Source organism: Indicator indicator, chromosome 2, assembly GCF_027791375.1.
Source record: "Indicator indicator isolate 239-I01 chromosome 2, UM_Iind_1.1, whole genome shotgun sequence".
Taxonomy (NCBI): Eukaryota; Metazoa; Chordata; class Aves; order Piciformes; family Indicatoridae; genus Indicator; species Indicator indicator.
In genome coordinates, this window is record NC_072011.1 from 59,982,909 (window position 1) to 59,997,541 (window position 14,633).

The 14,633-nt window shown below is 38.2% G+C and overlaps 1 protein-coding gene across 1 annotated transcript in view; it reads left to right on the top strand.

The window, feature by feature from the left end:
- Positions 1–1,601: 1,601 nt before the first annotated feature.
- Positions 1,602–14,633, top strand: part of FBXO11 (F-box protein 11) — a 42,345-nt gene continuing 29,313 nt past the window's right edge. The window contains exons 1-6 of the mRNA XM_054399304.1: positions 1,602–1,724; positions 1,850–1,931; positions 8,930–9,074; positions 10,541–10,670; positions 12,381–12,464; positions 12,548–12,680. Coding sequence (XP_054255279.1) covers positions 1,617–1,724; positions 1,850–1,931; positions 8,930–9,074; positions 10,541–10,670; positions 12,381–12,464; positions 12,548–12,680 — 682 coding nt within the window. The 5' untranslated portion in view covers positions 1,602–1,616. The remainder of the gene's footprint in view (positions 1,725–1,849; positions 1,932–8,929; positions 9,075–10,540; positions 10,671–12,380; positions 12,465–12,547; positions 12,681–14,633) is intronic.

A 14,633-nucleotide genomic window follows, 5' to 3' on the forward strand; every position in this document is an offset into this window, starting at 1 on the left:
CTGTGCTGTGGCTGCAAAAGGGGTGGTGGTTCTTCCCAGTCAGTGTGATCTTGCCCCCTGCTTGTGGCTGTGCTGAGCTGGGCCAGCTGCTGGACTGGCTGAAGGCTAATCATGGTTAGTTTTCAGGTGGATTAATGAGCTGGTGACACTTTCCCTGAATTGACTGTGTGAAGTTGCACACATACCACAAGCTAACTTCCTCTTTTTATCAACTTCTGTTCTCTGTTTAGATGTCTTGGTAGTGGTGACATCCCTTTGTGATACATGGCAGGGTTTGAAGTTCATAAATACCTGCTAAGGTAGAGGACAAATTTGGACCAGAAATAGTTCAAAGGAGGAAACAGAAAACAACTTTTTCTCCTGAATTTTGTTGGTTAGGTGTCACTGAAACAACAACTTGGGCTATGATGGCATACGTAATGCAATGTTTTGTCATTTATGTAAAAAAAATTCACCAGAACAAAAGGAAAACCCTTAGGAAAATCATCAGATTAAGATTTTAAAATGTAAGGGAATCTCTGGAACTTTGAAAGTGGTTTTTCTGTGTGTTTTTAAAAAAGGACTGGTTTAATATTTTAAGAGTAGGAGAGTTTTATGGTGGGGCTGGTTTTTTTATTTGTTTTGGTTTTTACATCAGTCTCTCTTCACTCAGGAAAAACTCCTATTCTACAGCACCTTTTACATCATATTTAACCCAGTTGAAAAATGAAAAAGCAGCTAAAGTAAAAAGGAAGCCCAAAATTCTTTTCTCACAGTTAAGCATCTTCGAAAAGTATACCTTTTATTTAAGTGGAGGTCAGCTTTAATTTCATTTCTAGACAGTTTTTTGTTCTAGCCTTGTAAAAATTCTAAGAACTTAATTATGTGATGCTAGTGGTAGGGCATGGAGTGATATAATTATTCCTTGCGTGTTTTGATTGTGTTCCTTAAATATACAAACATGGGAAATTGAAACTAATGAATCAAAAATGTTTAATGTTATACTCCTCACACTTTCTGCGCCTCTTTCTCTCTTTTTTTTTTTTTAATGGAAGACAGAGAATATCATCTTAATGTTCTAAGTATAATTTAGGCATAAAAAATGCATTTATTTAAAGTTACCTCTGTTTTACAGAAGGGTTTCTATGGTGGTTTGGGCTATTCCTGAAATATCTGGGGAAAACTCTGCCTTGAGTTTTGTACTAAATGCCACTCTTACTAAAGAATTTCTTGATAACCTCTGGTTAATAAATGAAACTCCAGTGTTGCTCACTGTGCTGATAGGTAAAAATATGACGGAATTCTGTGCTTGCAGAGAAATGGAAAGCCTAGGTTTTGGGGAAGGCTTGTTGGTTTTTTTTGGGGAGGGTTAAGCAGCTTTTGGTATAGCTGCTGTGTACATATGGGGAAGATAAATCAATGCATGTGTACTTTCTCTTGTAATTTTACGTGTGCTGTGTATATTCCTGGTTTTCTTCACTTAAAAAGTTCTCTGTGCTCTACTACTTTCTCCCCACCTTCCTGACTATCTTTTTATCTGCAAGTTTCTCTAGTATTTTTCTGGTATAACCCAAAACTGCAATACTAATTGGCAAATTTCCCTTTTTTTGTTGACAGATGATGATGTACCTGCAGATATGGTTGCAGAAGAATCAGGTCCTGGTGCACAAAACAGTCCATATCAACTTCGCAGAAAAACTCTTTTACCTAAAAGAACAGCTTGCCCTACAAAGAGCAGCATGGAGGTAAGTTTTATTTGTTTGGGGTTTTTTTAATTGCAAAGTAAATTTTCCTGTTTCAAGACCAGGAAGATAATTAGTACTTCTCATAAGTGACTCCATGACTGAAAGAATTCTTATTGATTTCAAAGGGTGCCTCCACTTCAGCTACTGAAAACTTTGGTCACCGAGCTAAACGTGCTAGAGTATCTGGAAAATCCCAAGATTTATCAGGTAATAACTCTTTGTACAAGAAAAAAGGGGATGTGGGGGAAGAGGTGGAAATATTTAAGTAACACACACGTACTCCTAAAATGTTTTTTTCTTGTGTGTTGTCCAACTAAGAAACAGCAGTGAAAAAAACAAGTACAAACTCGTTCTGAACTTCAAATTTGAAAGCATAATTTCAATCTGATTTTTTTTTTTTCCTTTGGAAGCTGGTCCTTTAGCCATGTTGGTTTGGGTCTTTTCTGGATTTTGTTTGGTTTTATTCTCCTCAAAGGACTGTGTAGTAGTACCCAAGCTGCTGGTAGAAGCAGTGATGCTGCAATGGTGCAGCCGTCTGACTAGGCTTCTTTAATATTTCTCGTATTGGTGTGTTGTTCCAGTATGGTGCTTAGAGGTAGTTTTGGTATGTCATTATAGCAGTTCATTGTGGAGAGAGGGGGATAGTTTGTCTATGTTTATGAATAAAAAAATACACATACAGCTGTGTGAGTTTCACACACAAACAGTATCTTTACAGTGTATAATAAACACATAGATTCATAGAATTGTCAAGGTTGGAGGGAACCTCAAGGATCATCCAGTTCCAACCCCTCTGCCATGGGCAGGGACACCTCATGCTTGATCAGGTTGCTCAGAGCCACATCCAGCCTGGCCTTAAAAACCTCCAGGGATGAGGCTTCCACCACCTCCCTGGACAACCTGTTCCAGTGTCTCACCACCTCCATGGTGAAGAACTTCTTCCTAACCTCCAATCTGAATCTACCCACTTCTATTTTTGCTCCATTCTCCCTAGTCCTATCGCTACCTGACACTCTAAAAAGTCCCTCACCAGCTTCCTTGTAGGCCCACGTGCAATATTTATATTGTGTGTGTATATATGTGTATTTTTTTATTTGTGCACATACACATTTTTTTATTCATACATATATATATATAGGCACACATCCTGCCTGTTCTGTTCTACTTCACTGTTCAGTCCTTCCGCTTCTTTTAACTCCTGAAATGCTTTTTAGTTCCAGGAGATCTGCTGTCAGTTTTCTTTGGAAAATCAACACTAGTGCTTGCCAACTCCCATTAATATGGTTTCTGTTGCCTTTAAATTTTTTTTAAATTATTTTTTTTCTTTTTAGCCCGTGTCTCCCTTAGCATTGTGAATTGACACTGAGCAGCTGGCACAAGGCTTTGGTCCATTTTCCTTTCTTCTGTTGCAGTCTGTTCTTTCTGTCTTCTTGCCTTCTCCATAGTCTTAGACATTCTCTTTCTCCCCTCTGTTTTTTTTCCTCATCCACCCCTTTGATTAACTCTTAATTTCAGCAACTGTTGAAGAATCATTTAACCTCAGATTGATAGCCTTGAAATTTCCAGAACCAATGGAACATTAACCTATGTCATTTGACTTCCAGTTTCATTTCCTGATTTGATGTTAGAAGCCTTGTACAAAGTTACCTTGTCACAGACTCAGTTTCTCTTGCCCAGTTCTTAGTTTTTCTTCAAGGTTGCTCACTTTTGATGTGTTCTTCATTACACTTTTACTTTCCTCCTTGCCCTAGTTAAGGTATGTAACTTTACCTCCTGTCCTATGGTACCAATGACATCATAAAGAACACTTAATTTCCAAAGGAATTCTCCATGCTTTCCTTTTGTTATATTTTTGAGCTCATGTGAGGACAGTACTGTGATCGTGGAGTGCTTCTTCTCCATCATGGAATTGTAAACAAGGGTTTTTAAATTGTCCTTTTAAGATTGTATTGTGCTTCTCAACCCATATTTCTATTAATCTCTTTCCTGGTAAGGCTGATGGTTATTTTCTATTCTCTCCATTGGGTTTCTGAGATATTCCTCTAAATTTGTCCAAATATTGATTTTTTTTTTTTTTTTTTTTTACTGTTTTTTGTTGGATAATGATATATAAAGTGGCTGAGTTGTAAATATGAGACTTTCTAGATTGTCATTAGTAGAGATTGAATACAATCATACAGCTGTAGATGAAATGAAGGTGTGGGACTAGGAAGAGAGGATAATGTCTTGATGGAGTACAGTTCCTTGTAAGGACTGTGAGCTGAGGAAAGGTTGGTGGAGATGAAAGAAAGCAATGCCAGTTTCCAACTGGAGTGGAGCCAGTAGTTGGTAAAATAGAAGACTGTTCCATGTTTTACTACTGATTTCATAATCAGTGCTGTTGAGAGAGAGTTGCTATTTCAATTTGTAATGTAAAAACAAATCAGTCTCAGATATTGTCAAGAAGAACATACTATAATTTTGAAATATTGGCATGGTTTCTTCCAGTATTTGCAGCCCTGTCCTTCAGTGGTCTCTGCAGTGGACAGTCCTGAGACAGAAAGATTACTGAATACACAAGAATCCTGATGAGCAAGCAACACATTGCAGAAAATTTTGGCATAATCTTTCACTGAAGCTCTTTTAGGTAGAATACAAAAGACAAAGAATCCAAAAATTTAGATAAGAACATGGTTATGATGAAGCTGTACTGCTTATGTCACAAGTGACTGGTGAACCTACAAATTCAGCACTTGACATCTGTAGAAAATATTCACAGCTTTTAGATCTTACTGATCCAAATATTTGTATCTTAAGCTAATATAATATTTCTTGATTTACAGAGAGCTGTAATATTCTGGCTGTTCCCTTATGTTGTGCTTCTGCTTACACTGGGATATTTCACACTCTTTTATACCACTTGTCTCATCCAGTCATTTTAATCCAGGGTCTTAATCATTTGGCATACACTTAGTTTCTTCCTGTGTAGGTTTTTTTCCTCTCTTGCTTTTAATTCACTCCCTTTGCATATCCATTTCATACTGGGCAGTTCTTGCTGTTTTTTTTTTTTTTTTTTTTAAACCACCTTTGGAGGACTTCAGAGACAAGAGATTTCAACTGAGCTGCAGATCTGCAGTAGAGGCTTAGAGTCTAGGTTACTGGATCACTTGTTGATAGCTCTGTACATTAGGTACATGCACAGCTGATAATTCCCAGAATTTAGTGCCTTTCTGAATTTATTTTCGGCTTTTTCTATTGATTTGCAAGATATTTTTCCAAGAACACTGCCTGCTATTTTTTTCTAATATATTTGTATTTCTTAACAAGAAGATATTTTTACTGAATACCTCCTCATGGAACAAAAAGCAATTTGTCTCCTTCTTATAACGGGCAAAAAGTATCCATTCAAGACACAATATACAATTTGGGATGACATTCTTGATCTTTTCATGAAGAAGGTGATTCACTTTCAGGCATCTTTGCCTGCCTTTTGCTGTGCTATTAGACTGTACTAGTTTCTATCTGCTAAATGATCAAAATTGAAACTGAATTAGCTTCACGCTGTCCTGTGGAAGCAGAATGAAATAACCAGCTGTGTTTCTGATTCTTTGGTTGTCTAGTGTATTAGCACTTTATTAAATTACAAACAGCTAATTTGTCAATTTATATTAGGGCAAAGATAAAGATTGATGATGACCTCTTGCACTTCATTTTTATTTTTGTCTATTTTTACCACTTACTTGGAAAACTGGTCAATTGCTGTTGTTTGCTTTTTTTAAATCAAGTGTGTGTTTTGTACTAAAGCTTCACTTTGTCAATAAGCATAGAACTGTCAGGAGTAGCAGTACGCATGTTTCTAATTTGGTGGCCAGGCAAACCTTTAAAACTGTTTCAGCTTATTTTTGTAAACTAGGAGGAAGAACATATTGAATGCTTCCTTGTTGTGACAGGTTACTAAAAGATACTCAAAACTTGAAATGTGAATTTATAAAACAAAAAGCATGGAGTTCCCTCATGTATCCAGAGGATGTTTCAAGTCTTCACATTAAGAAGCAAATTAGCTTTTTCAAATTATATTGGAGAATTCCACCTAGTAATCACTATACCAGTGATTTGAGTGGAGAAATCCTAAATCAACTGCTTTTTAATTGAGCAAAAGGGCAATTTAATCTCTCTCTTCTGCAGGATTTTGAATTAAAAAAAAAAAAGTGGGTGAGGATACCAAACACTTCTAAATCCCTCATCTTGATTTTGGAAGCAGTGCCTAAGGGTCAAAGTTAATACTAATTGAAAAATAGCAGGGGGTGGTGGGGCTTGCTGGGGCTTTCTTTCTTTCTTTTTTTTTAAATTTTATTGCAAGAGGCTTTTTTAACACTTTTAAAGTTGGTCTCTGCCGTTTGCAGTAAGGTAGCACATCTGGATTTCAGTTTTGATTTTGAGATAGAGCCTGGGGAGGAAAATGGGAGTATGAACTGTAGGGCAGTGGGAGGAACTACACTAGTGAACATCCCTCTTCAATTAAAAAAATTAATACATATGTAAGCTTAAAGAAAAAAAAAATCTGCAAATTTAGGGATGTAGCTAATTTCTCTGGGGAGAAGATCAAATTGTGTTTCTCAGGGATTTGTGTTAAAAGGAGAAGGCCAGTTTTAGGAGAAGGCTCGTGAGGATTCACTTTCTTGCATTCACAACATCACGTTACAGTGTGTGAGACAGTAGAAGGCTATCTCCACATTTAGCTGGAAAGCTCCCAGAAAAAAATTAATTCAGAAGCAATGTTGAATTATTCTGTGATGCATTCCAAGGACAATTAGGAATGTAGAATGAATTGCTGATGTCTGGTTGACACAGGAAAAGCCTTTATATGTTTAGTGGCAAAAGACCTTCTAAACCTTCTAAACTAGCATTGATTGTACATGGAACTTTTGTTTTTTGGTGAAGCCTAACCATACTCACCTTGTGGAGTGCTGAGATACACTCCCCAGACTTTAGGCTCCCCAAGTGTCTCTTGAGTATAAAACCTTTCCAAACTTTGTTTTATGCTTTTTATGGTTTTTTGCTAAGTTACTGTGTTCAGCCTGGCTCCATAGTATTTTCTGTTGTTGGATATGTTTAATAAAAGCAGATTTTTAGATCTGGAATTAGTAATGCTGCTCCTGAAGGGAGCTATCATGACCGGCTTCTGGACATTCATTCCAGTCTCTGTGCTTGCACCCATGTTAGCATTTCCATAGCTTCCTGGGAACTACAAAGAGCTGATCCATTAAAAACGTTTAGTTTTCTGGAGGATGGATAAGGATGAAGGGAAAAAAGAAATTAGTTAGAATCACAGAATCAGTCAGGGTTGGAAGGGACCACAAGGATCATCTAGTTCCAACCCGCCTGCCATGGGCAGGGACACCTCACACTAGATGAGGCTGGCCAGAGCCTCTGTTTATGATCAGTACCACAAGCTAAAGGATACTTTGGGAGCCAAGGTTGAGATTTGCCCCCTTGGAACTGCTGGATTAAAGTATCCCCATAGCTTATGACTGTGTTACTGTTGAGAGCATCCATCAGTCAGATGGATAAATGCCTTTCTAGCATCTTGGAGGAAATCAGTGTTTGTGAGTCACCAAGGTGACATTCATATAGTGGCACAACAAGAAGCTTGTTCAGGGAAGGTCACTGCAAAGTCACTAATGTTTCAGAATTTCTACTAACTGGGCTGACCACAGATGTAAGCATGACACAGTGACAAAACCAGCTTTAATCAGATCTCCAGTGGTACATAGGTTCTGGTGATGTTGTCTACAGACCACAGCTAAGCATCTTCTTAACGGCAAGGTTCTGGTCCTTGCAGCTTGCATCTTCTCTGTTCTAGTTGGAAATAATGGAGTTAGTTATTTTTGCTGCTTTGCCCAGGGAAGACCTGGGGCTTATCTGCATCTCTTTTTTTTCCACTTTTTTTTTTTTTTTTTGTGTGTGTGATCTCAGATGGAAATTATTTTTCTAAATATTCCCTCAAATTTAGTAGGTCATCTTTCTGACGGGCATTTTAGTAGTCATCCCGTAGTAGCCAAAATCACAATCCTATTGCTCTGTAGGTTCAAATGTTCTAGGAAAAATGGAATAGTGCAAGGGGCATTATGAATCTAGTAGGAGCTTCTAATGCCTTGCATACAAATCCTCTAAGCTTGAAAAGCTTTTCTGTATGCTTCTGCCTGAGAAAGGATCCTAAAGACAATAACCAAACAAGTGAGCTATGCAAACAGAAGAGGCTACCTGCCATAGGAGGTTCTTGTGAGACCACAAACTATAAGTGGAAGTTTCCTATATGAACTGTCATAGGTAGAGTGTGAATGTGCTCACAAGCAGGACGTCAACAAAGTGCATTCACCTCTCCACACAGTCATCTGGGGAAGGCCACTTTGTCAAACTTCTCTCAAGAAATGCAACAACTTGGGAAGGCTAACATTTCTTCTGACTTAAGTTTTTAATTTTAAAAGAAGGAGCATAAATGGAAGGAGAAGACTTTGGAATTATTGCTGGCTACTGATTCCATGCATTCCAGACATGCTTTTTCCTCATATGTTTATTGTGGAAGAACACTTAAGTTTTACTAGTTTCTCCGGACAGCAGCTATTTCTGAGTAAATTCTTTTTGTGTTGAAAAACATTTGCAGGTATTTTGACTTTGGTACTGGATGATGATCGTGATAGTTGGTTTGTTTATTTTTTTATGGCTAATGTGGGTTAATGAAGATAATAGCAGTGAGAAGCCAGTAGATCTGGAACATGCCACAGTAGCCTACTTAACATCTGCAGTTGTATGCAGATTTGATTCCTCCAATGGAAAAGGTGAACTAAAAGTTTGGAAAGAGGACTTGAGGTCTAGAACTTCTACCTAACTCCAGAGTCAACATTTACCTCTTGGGGGTTTTGTTTTGTTTTATTTTGTGGGTGTTTTTTGTTTGGTTGTTGTTGTTGTTTTTTTAATTTAGATTTAGATGAAATGTACTTCACCAAAAAAACCCCCAAACAACTAAAACACCAAAAAACGCCAAACAAAAAAAACCCCACCAAAAAAGCCCCAAACCAAAACAACAACAACAACAAAACATGCTTCCTTGAAATCACTGGCATGTTAAATGGGAATCTTTCAAATGGCAATTTGGTTATCTGTTTTGGTCAGAATTTGGGTTGGTTAAATATGATAATAATCTTATCTAGATTACTGTTTAATAGCAGCGCCTGCAGAACAATACCTTCAGGAGAAGTTGCCAGATGAAGTGGTTCTAAAGATCTTCTCCTACCTGCTGGAGCAGGATCTCTGTAGAGCAGCTTGTGTCTGTAAACGCTTCAGTGAGCTGGCTAATGATCCAATTTTGTGGTAAGTGAAAAGCTATTTTGCATTATCTTGAGGAATAGGTGTGCTGCACAGGGTGCTAGTGCAATAGACAAAGGGAAATGTTAGCTACAATTAGTTGAATTAAAAACAATTGCATTTCACTATGTCTGGTTTACTTTTTTCTGTTACTTGGGAATACCTGACTATGTGTTACACAGTAGAAGTTTTGATTCTCTAGTAGTGTAGATACTAGTTATATAATGACTGGTTTAAAACATCAATTAAGTTACCCTTTCAGGAGCCACTCCTTTCCTTCTTCCCTTATTTAACCTTTTCCAACCTTCTGTGGGGATTGTGTTACTTGATGCAAAACAAACGGCACATTTCTTTTTGTTAGATGCAAATTTTCTTTCATATTGCTCAGACTTTGTTTGTTTGAGTTAATTTGAGTCTTAGTTTTGTTTAATAGTTGTGTGCTCAGGCTGTTTTCTCCCATAAGAATCCACCTTTCCCCTGGGTTATTGAGAGCTTGCATAAATGGGATCTAAATTTGTAATTTTTTTTATAAGGGGAAAAAAATAGCATCCATTTCTTAGGTTGTGTTTTAAAGACAAAGATTAAGTCTGGAAAAAATGAAACCACAACAAACTACAACATTTGAGTACAACATCACAAAACCTTTTTGATACTTGATTTTTTTAATTTTCCTGTCCTAAAGACAGTTTTAGGGAGTGTCTTGTCAGGTGAACTACAACATTTAAGTACAACATCACAAAAACTTTTATGGGATTTTTTTTTTCAATTTTCCTGTCCTAAAGACAGTTATAGGGAGTTTCTTGACTGCAAGTGAATTACAACTTCAGAGGTTCAGTGGCATCTTGTAAATCTGGGCTTCTTATCAGCAGGCTCAGGCACTGCAGTTATTTGTATTCTGGCACTAATCAAAAGAATCCAGTTGTTGTGGGCTGTTTTCTTCTTTTTTAAGCCACTTTGCTCTGCCCACTGATGAACTCTCTGAAATCCAGTGCATCATTTGTTCTGTGCTAATGCATTTTATTTGGTTTTTTAGTCCTTTTTTTTTGCCAAGGTGAGAAAGAGGTGGCAGCACTCTTTGTCTTTAGCTTTGTTATTTTGCTGCTAGCTTTTGTGAGTGTTAAAGCAGTGCTGTAGTTAATATGCAGTTTATGGAATCAGAGTCTTAAGGGTGAACTAACCAAATACATTTCTTCATGGAAGTAGGATGTTGAGAAGTCTTTTTTTCTTGGATCATGAAACACATGTCAAAATTTTTTCTGAGAAAAAACACAAGAAAGTCAGTCCAACAGAAAAATGTTTTTGAAAGTGTTTTGAAGTGGTTGGTACTGATCTTGGTCACAATCACTGTCACAGATTGGCACATGCTGTTGTAAAAGAAAAAAACCCAGTTTTTACATTTGGTGTGTTACAATAAAATGGAAGAGTAATCAGAAATACATTAAATTTCTTTTCTGCTTAACACTTCTTCTTAGGAAAAGATTGTATATGGAAGTATTTGAGTACACTCGTCCAATGATGCATCCTGAACCTGGTAAATTTTATCAGATTAATCCAGAAGAATATGAACATCCAAATCCCTGGAAAGAAAGCTTTCAGCAACTGGTAACAATAGTATTTGTTGATATTTCAGTTTAAAGATGGTTTATAAAAATAAAAAACCCAACTTCTGAAATGTGGCTGGCAGCTAATTATTTTGGGTTTTATACTTTAAAAGATGATGGGACTGAGATGGGGAGAGATCCTTTTGTTGGGCTATGTAGTAGAAGGAGATCTGAGGTGATTTCCTGTTTTGAGGCACACTTTTAGGGAGGCATCGAGGGTAAAGGGGAGTGCTTGAACATCCATCTCTTCTGTCTGGGGTTTTCCTCATCGTTTTGCATCACTGAAGTTCTGTGGAAGAGATTGTCATGGTCTGTGACTCTCAGATAAACTTCAAATATATTGTTGTCTTACATTGTTTAAACCTGTGTGCATGCTGGTTATCAGATTTGTCTGCATTGCCCTCTAGCAAACCAAACAGTATATTGATATCACTTGGGCTTAAATAGTGATTTACAGTTGCCATGACTGGAGCTAAACAAGCTACCTGTAAGGCACATGTTTCCACCTCTAATCCAAAGAATCAAAGGTATTGTAAGAATGGTTGGGAGTGAAGTTTGAAAAGCATAAGGGAAATAAATATCAAGATGAGTATATTATGCAATATCCTACATTAGACAACTGGCTAATGAAATTCTGAGGGCAAATACTTGACTTGGCTTCTTAGTTCAGTACTAAGTGAAGATACAAGATTCTTTATTCTTCACCATATAAATGCAGTTTGGTTTGTGTCAAGCTGCTAGAAAATAAGAAGATGGAAATAAGGACATCTGTTGAGGCATGGATAAGGGACATTAAGCTTTCATTTTACAGGCTTCTGGCTGCGTTAAGTACATTAGCTTCTTGGCTAACCTTCTTGGCTAGTTGTTCATGCTCTTCCAATTGCCATTTCAACTTGCATGCCTAATATGGGAGGTCAGAATAGTTTCTGGAACAAACTAATATCAGCAAATGGCTTGTTAATTAAGGGATTAATAGATCTCTTGTCTCTGCATTCAAATCCACCTATCTGCAAGCTGGAGAGCGGCCAGGCAGAAAGGGACCTGGGGGTACTGGTTGAGAGTAGGCTGAATATGAGCCAGCAGTGTGCCCAGGTGGCCAAGAAGGCCAATGGCATCCTGGCCTGGATCAGGAATAGTGTGGCCAGCAGGAGCAGGGAAGTCATTCTGCCCCTGTTCTCAGCACTGATTAGGTTATGCCTTGAGTAGTGTCCAGTTCTGGGCCACTCAATTCAAAAAAAATGTTGAGATGCTGGAATGTGTCCAGAGAAGGGCAACAAAGCTGGTGAGGGGTCTGGAGCACAGCCCTGTGAGGAGAGGCTGTGAGGGAGCTGGGGTTGGAGAAGAGGAGGCTCAGGGGAGACCTTGCTGCTCTACAACTACCTGAAGGGTGGTTGTAGCTGGGTGGGGGTTGGTCTCTTCTTCCAGGAAACCAGCAACAGAACAAGAGGACACAGTCTCAGGCTGCACAGGGAGAAGTTTAGGCTTGAACTTAAAAGTTCTTCACAGAAAGATTGGCCATCGGAATGGGCTGCCCAGGGAGGTTGGTGGGGTTGACATCCCTGGAGGGGTTTTAAGAAAAGACTGGATGAGGCACTTGGTGCCATGGGCTAGTTGATTAGTTAGGGTTGGATGTGATGATCTTGGAGGTCTCTTCCAACCTGGTTGATTCTGTGATTCTGTGATTCTTATCATAAACTTTTTTTTGTTTCAGTACAAAGGAGCACATGTAAAGCCAGGTTTTGCTGAACACTTCTACAGTAATCCTGCAAGATACAAAGGAAGAGAAAATATGTTGGTATGTTTCTCAAGTAGCTCTCAGGAATGTGTATGTACCTTTGCATGGAAATTTCTCTCAAAACCTGTCTCCTTTCTTTTTAGTATTATGACACCATTGAGGACGCTCTTGGTGGAGTTCAAGAAGCTCATTTTGATGGACTTATCTTTGTTCACTCTGGTATATATACAGATGAATGGATATATATAGAATCTCCAATCACCATGATCGGTGCAGGTATTTAAACCGAGAGCGTCTTTGTCTCAAAGTTATGACTTGTGTTAATTACCACCTTAATTGCAAAGATATTCTGGTTTGAGAAATGCCCATCTTTCTTACTAGAACAATGAAAATATTTCTGTGCAAGTGTTACTAACTAAAAAGCAGCTGATGCTTCAGATTGGAGTACCATTGTCTGCTTGTTAGTTCCTGGAATAGCTTGTTTATCTTTTTATTTCATTAGGAGGGAAAAAAAATTGAATTTGTCAGAAAATATACTCAGTTACATGACTTCAGTTGAAACTTTCAGGTGGCTTTTATGAAATTTGTTTATATATAACCTATCTCCAGAGTAGAATCCAGCAGTGGGAGCAAGCCCAAATTAGTATCTGTCCCATTTTCTTCAGCATCATAATTCCATCTTGAAGGAAATGAGAGCATCCTGCAAAGAGATTCTGAAACTGGAAGTTCTTCTCCTGTTCATCTCTCAACTTTTCTTCTAAAGGGGAGTCATTATGGAGAAGGAAATAAGGCTTTCAGAATAAAAAAGGTTTACAAAGCTAATGTAAGATAGCACACCTGGGTACAAACTGTGATGCTTGTGGAACTCTTTGCTTTCCTTGTCCTTACTGTGTGTAAGCATACTTATGCCCAGTAGTAGCATGACAGGGTGGTAAGAATTTAGACTGTCTTAATGTGTGGTAGATAGCTTGATTAAGAGATTTATGACCTCTTGCTCCTGTGGTGACCCAGAAGTGAATTGCCAGCTGCCTGCTTTTTCTGAGATACTATCTGTCTGAGGGTTTTTTGTATGCTTCGTTGGGGTTTTCTGGGTGGTTGTTTGTTTGTTTGTTGTTTGTTTATTGATTTGGTTTGGTTTTTTAGTAGTATTACTTTACTGTGGGTTTTTTTTTTTTTTTTTAATTGTTGGTTGGCTGCTTCTTTTAAATGACCCTCTTTTCAGGTAGCTATCTGTTCTGCATGCCAACTGTTTTGTTCTTGAGTGAGCCTATCCTGGCACTTCTTTCATGGGTTTTTCAGCCTTGGCAGTGAGAATGGTTTTGGGCAATGCAGTCAGATTGTTCCAGCATTAGCCTTAAAACTCATCCCTGCAGTCCTGCAAGATGCAGGTGCATTAGTATGGTAGTTTGTCAGTTGGTGCCTACATCTCTTAAGCTAATATTCTGAACATCCCCACTTACAGTGCTTTGGCTTGTTCTGTGGATAGGTTTTGAAGCATTCTGTGGATAGGTTTTGAAGCACAAACTGGATTGTTTTGGAAGAGAGTAATCTGAGAGACATGTTCCTGGAATACTCTTACTGCATTGTAGTAGTTGTCACTGTACATTCAGTCAGAGGGAACAGCTTGGAACTAGTCACAGGCTCTTCCACCCTCCCTGTCCTGCAGTGCTTGTGATGTGGATCCTCAGCACTGTTTCACTCTCTATCACCTCTCCTGTGTGCTGCGGTGCTTGCTAATGCAGACATGGCCTTAGGCAAGCAGCAGAATACCCCCAGCTTCTGTTTCAGATACGAAGTGACAGTAGTAGATGCCACTACAAACAGAGCAAGTCCAATGCATGAAGTGTTTAAAATCCATGCAAAACAGGATCATTATTGTCCTAAGATACAAATTTTTCAATTGAATAATGAAACTTGAAATGACATCTTTGATGTTTTGGTTAAAATTCTACATGTTCTCTGTCTCCTTTTACATTTTGAAAGGCCTTCTGCTTTCCCTTCCACTGGAATTAACCTAAGTTATCCAGAAAAACAGTTATCTTAAGTACAGTTCTTCAAAAGCAATGGATCTGCACTGTGTGTTTTTGTAAAATAATAGCTGTGTTGGGGAACAAAACCTCCAAGAGGTATCCAGAAATGCTTAGATGTATTTCTATTTCAGTTTTTGGCATTGCTGACTCTTCACTTCCTCAGACTTTCTACACTGAATGGTCAGTGGCATTGCAGAGG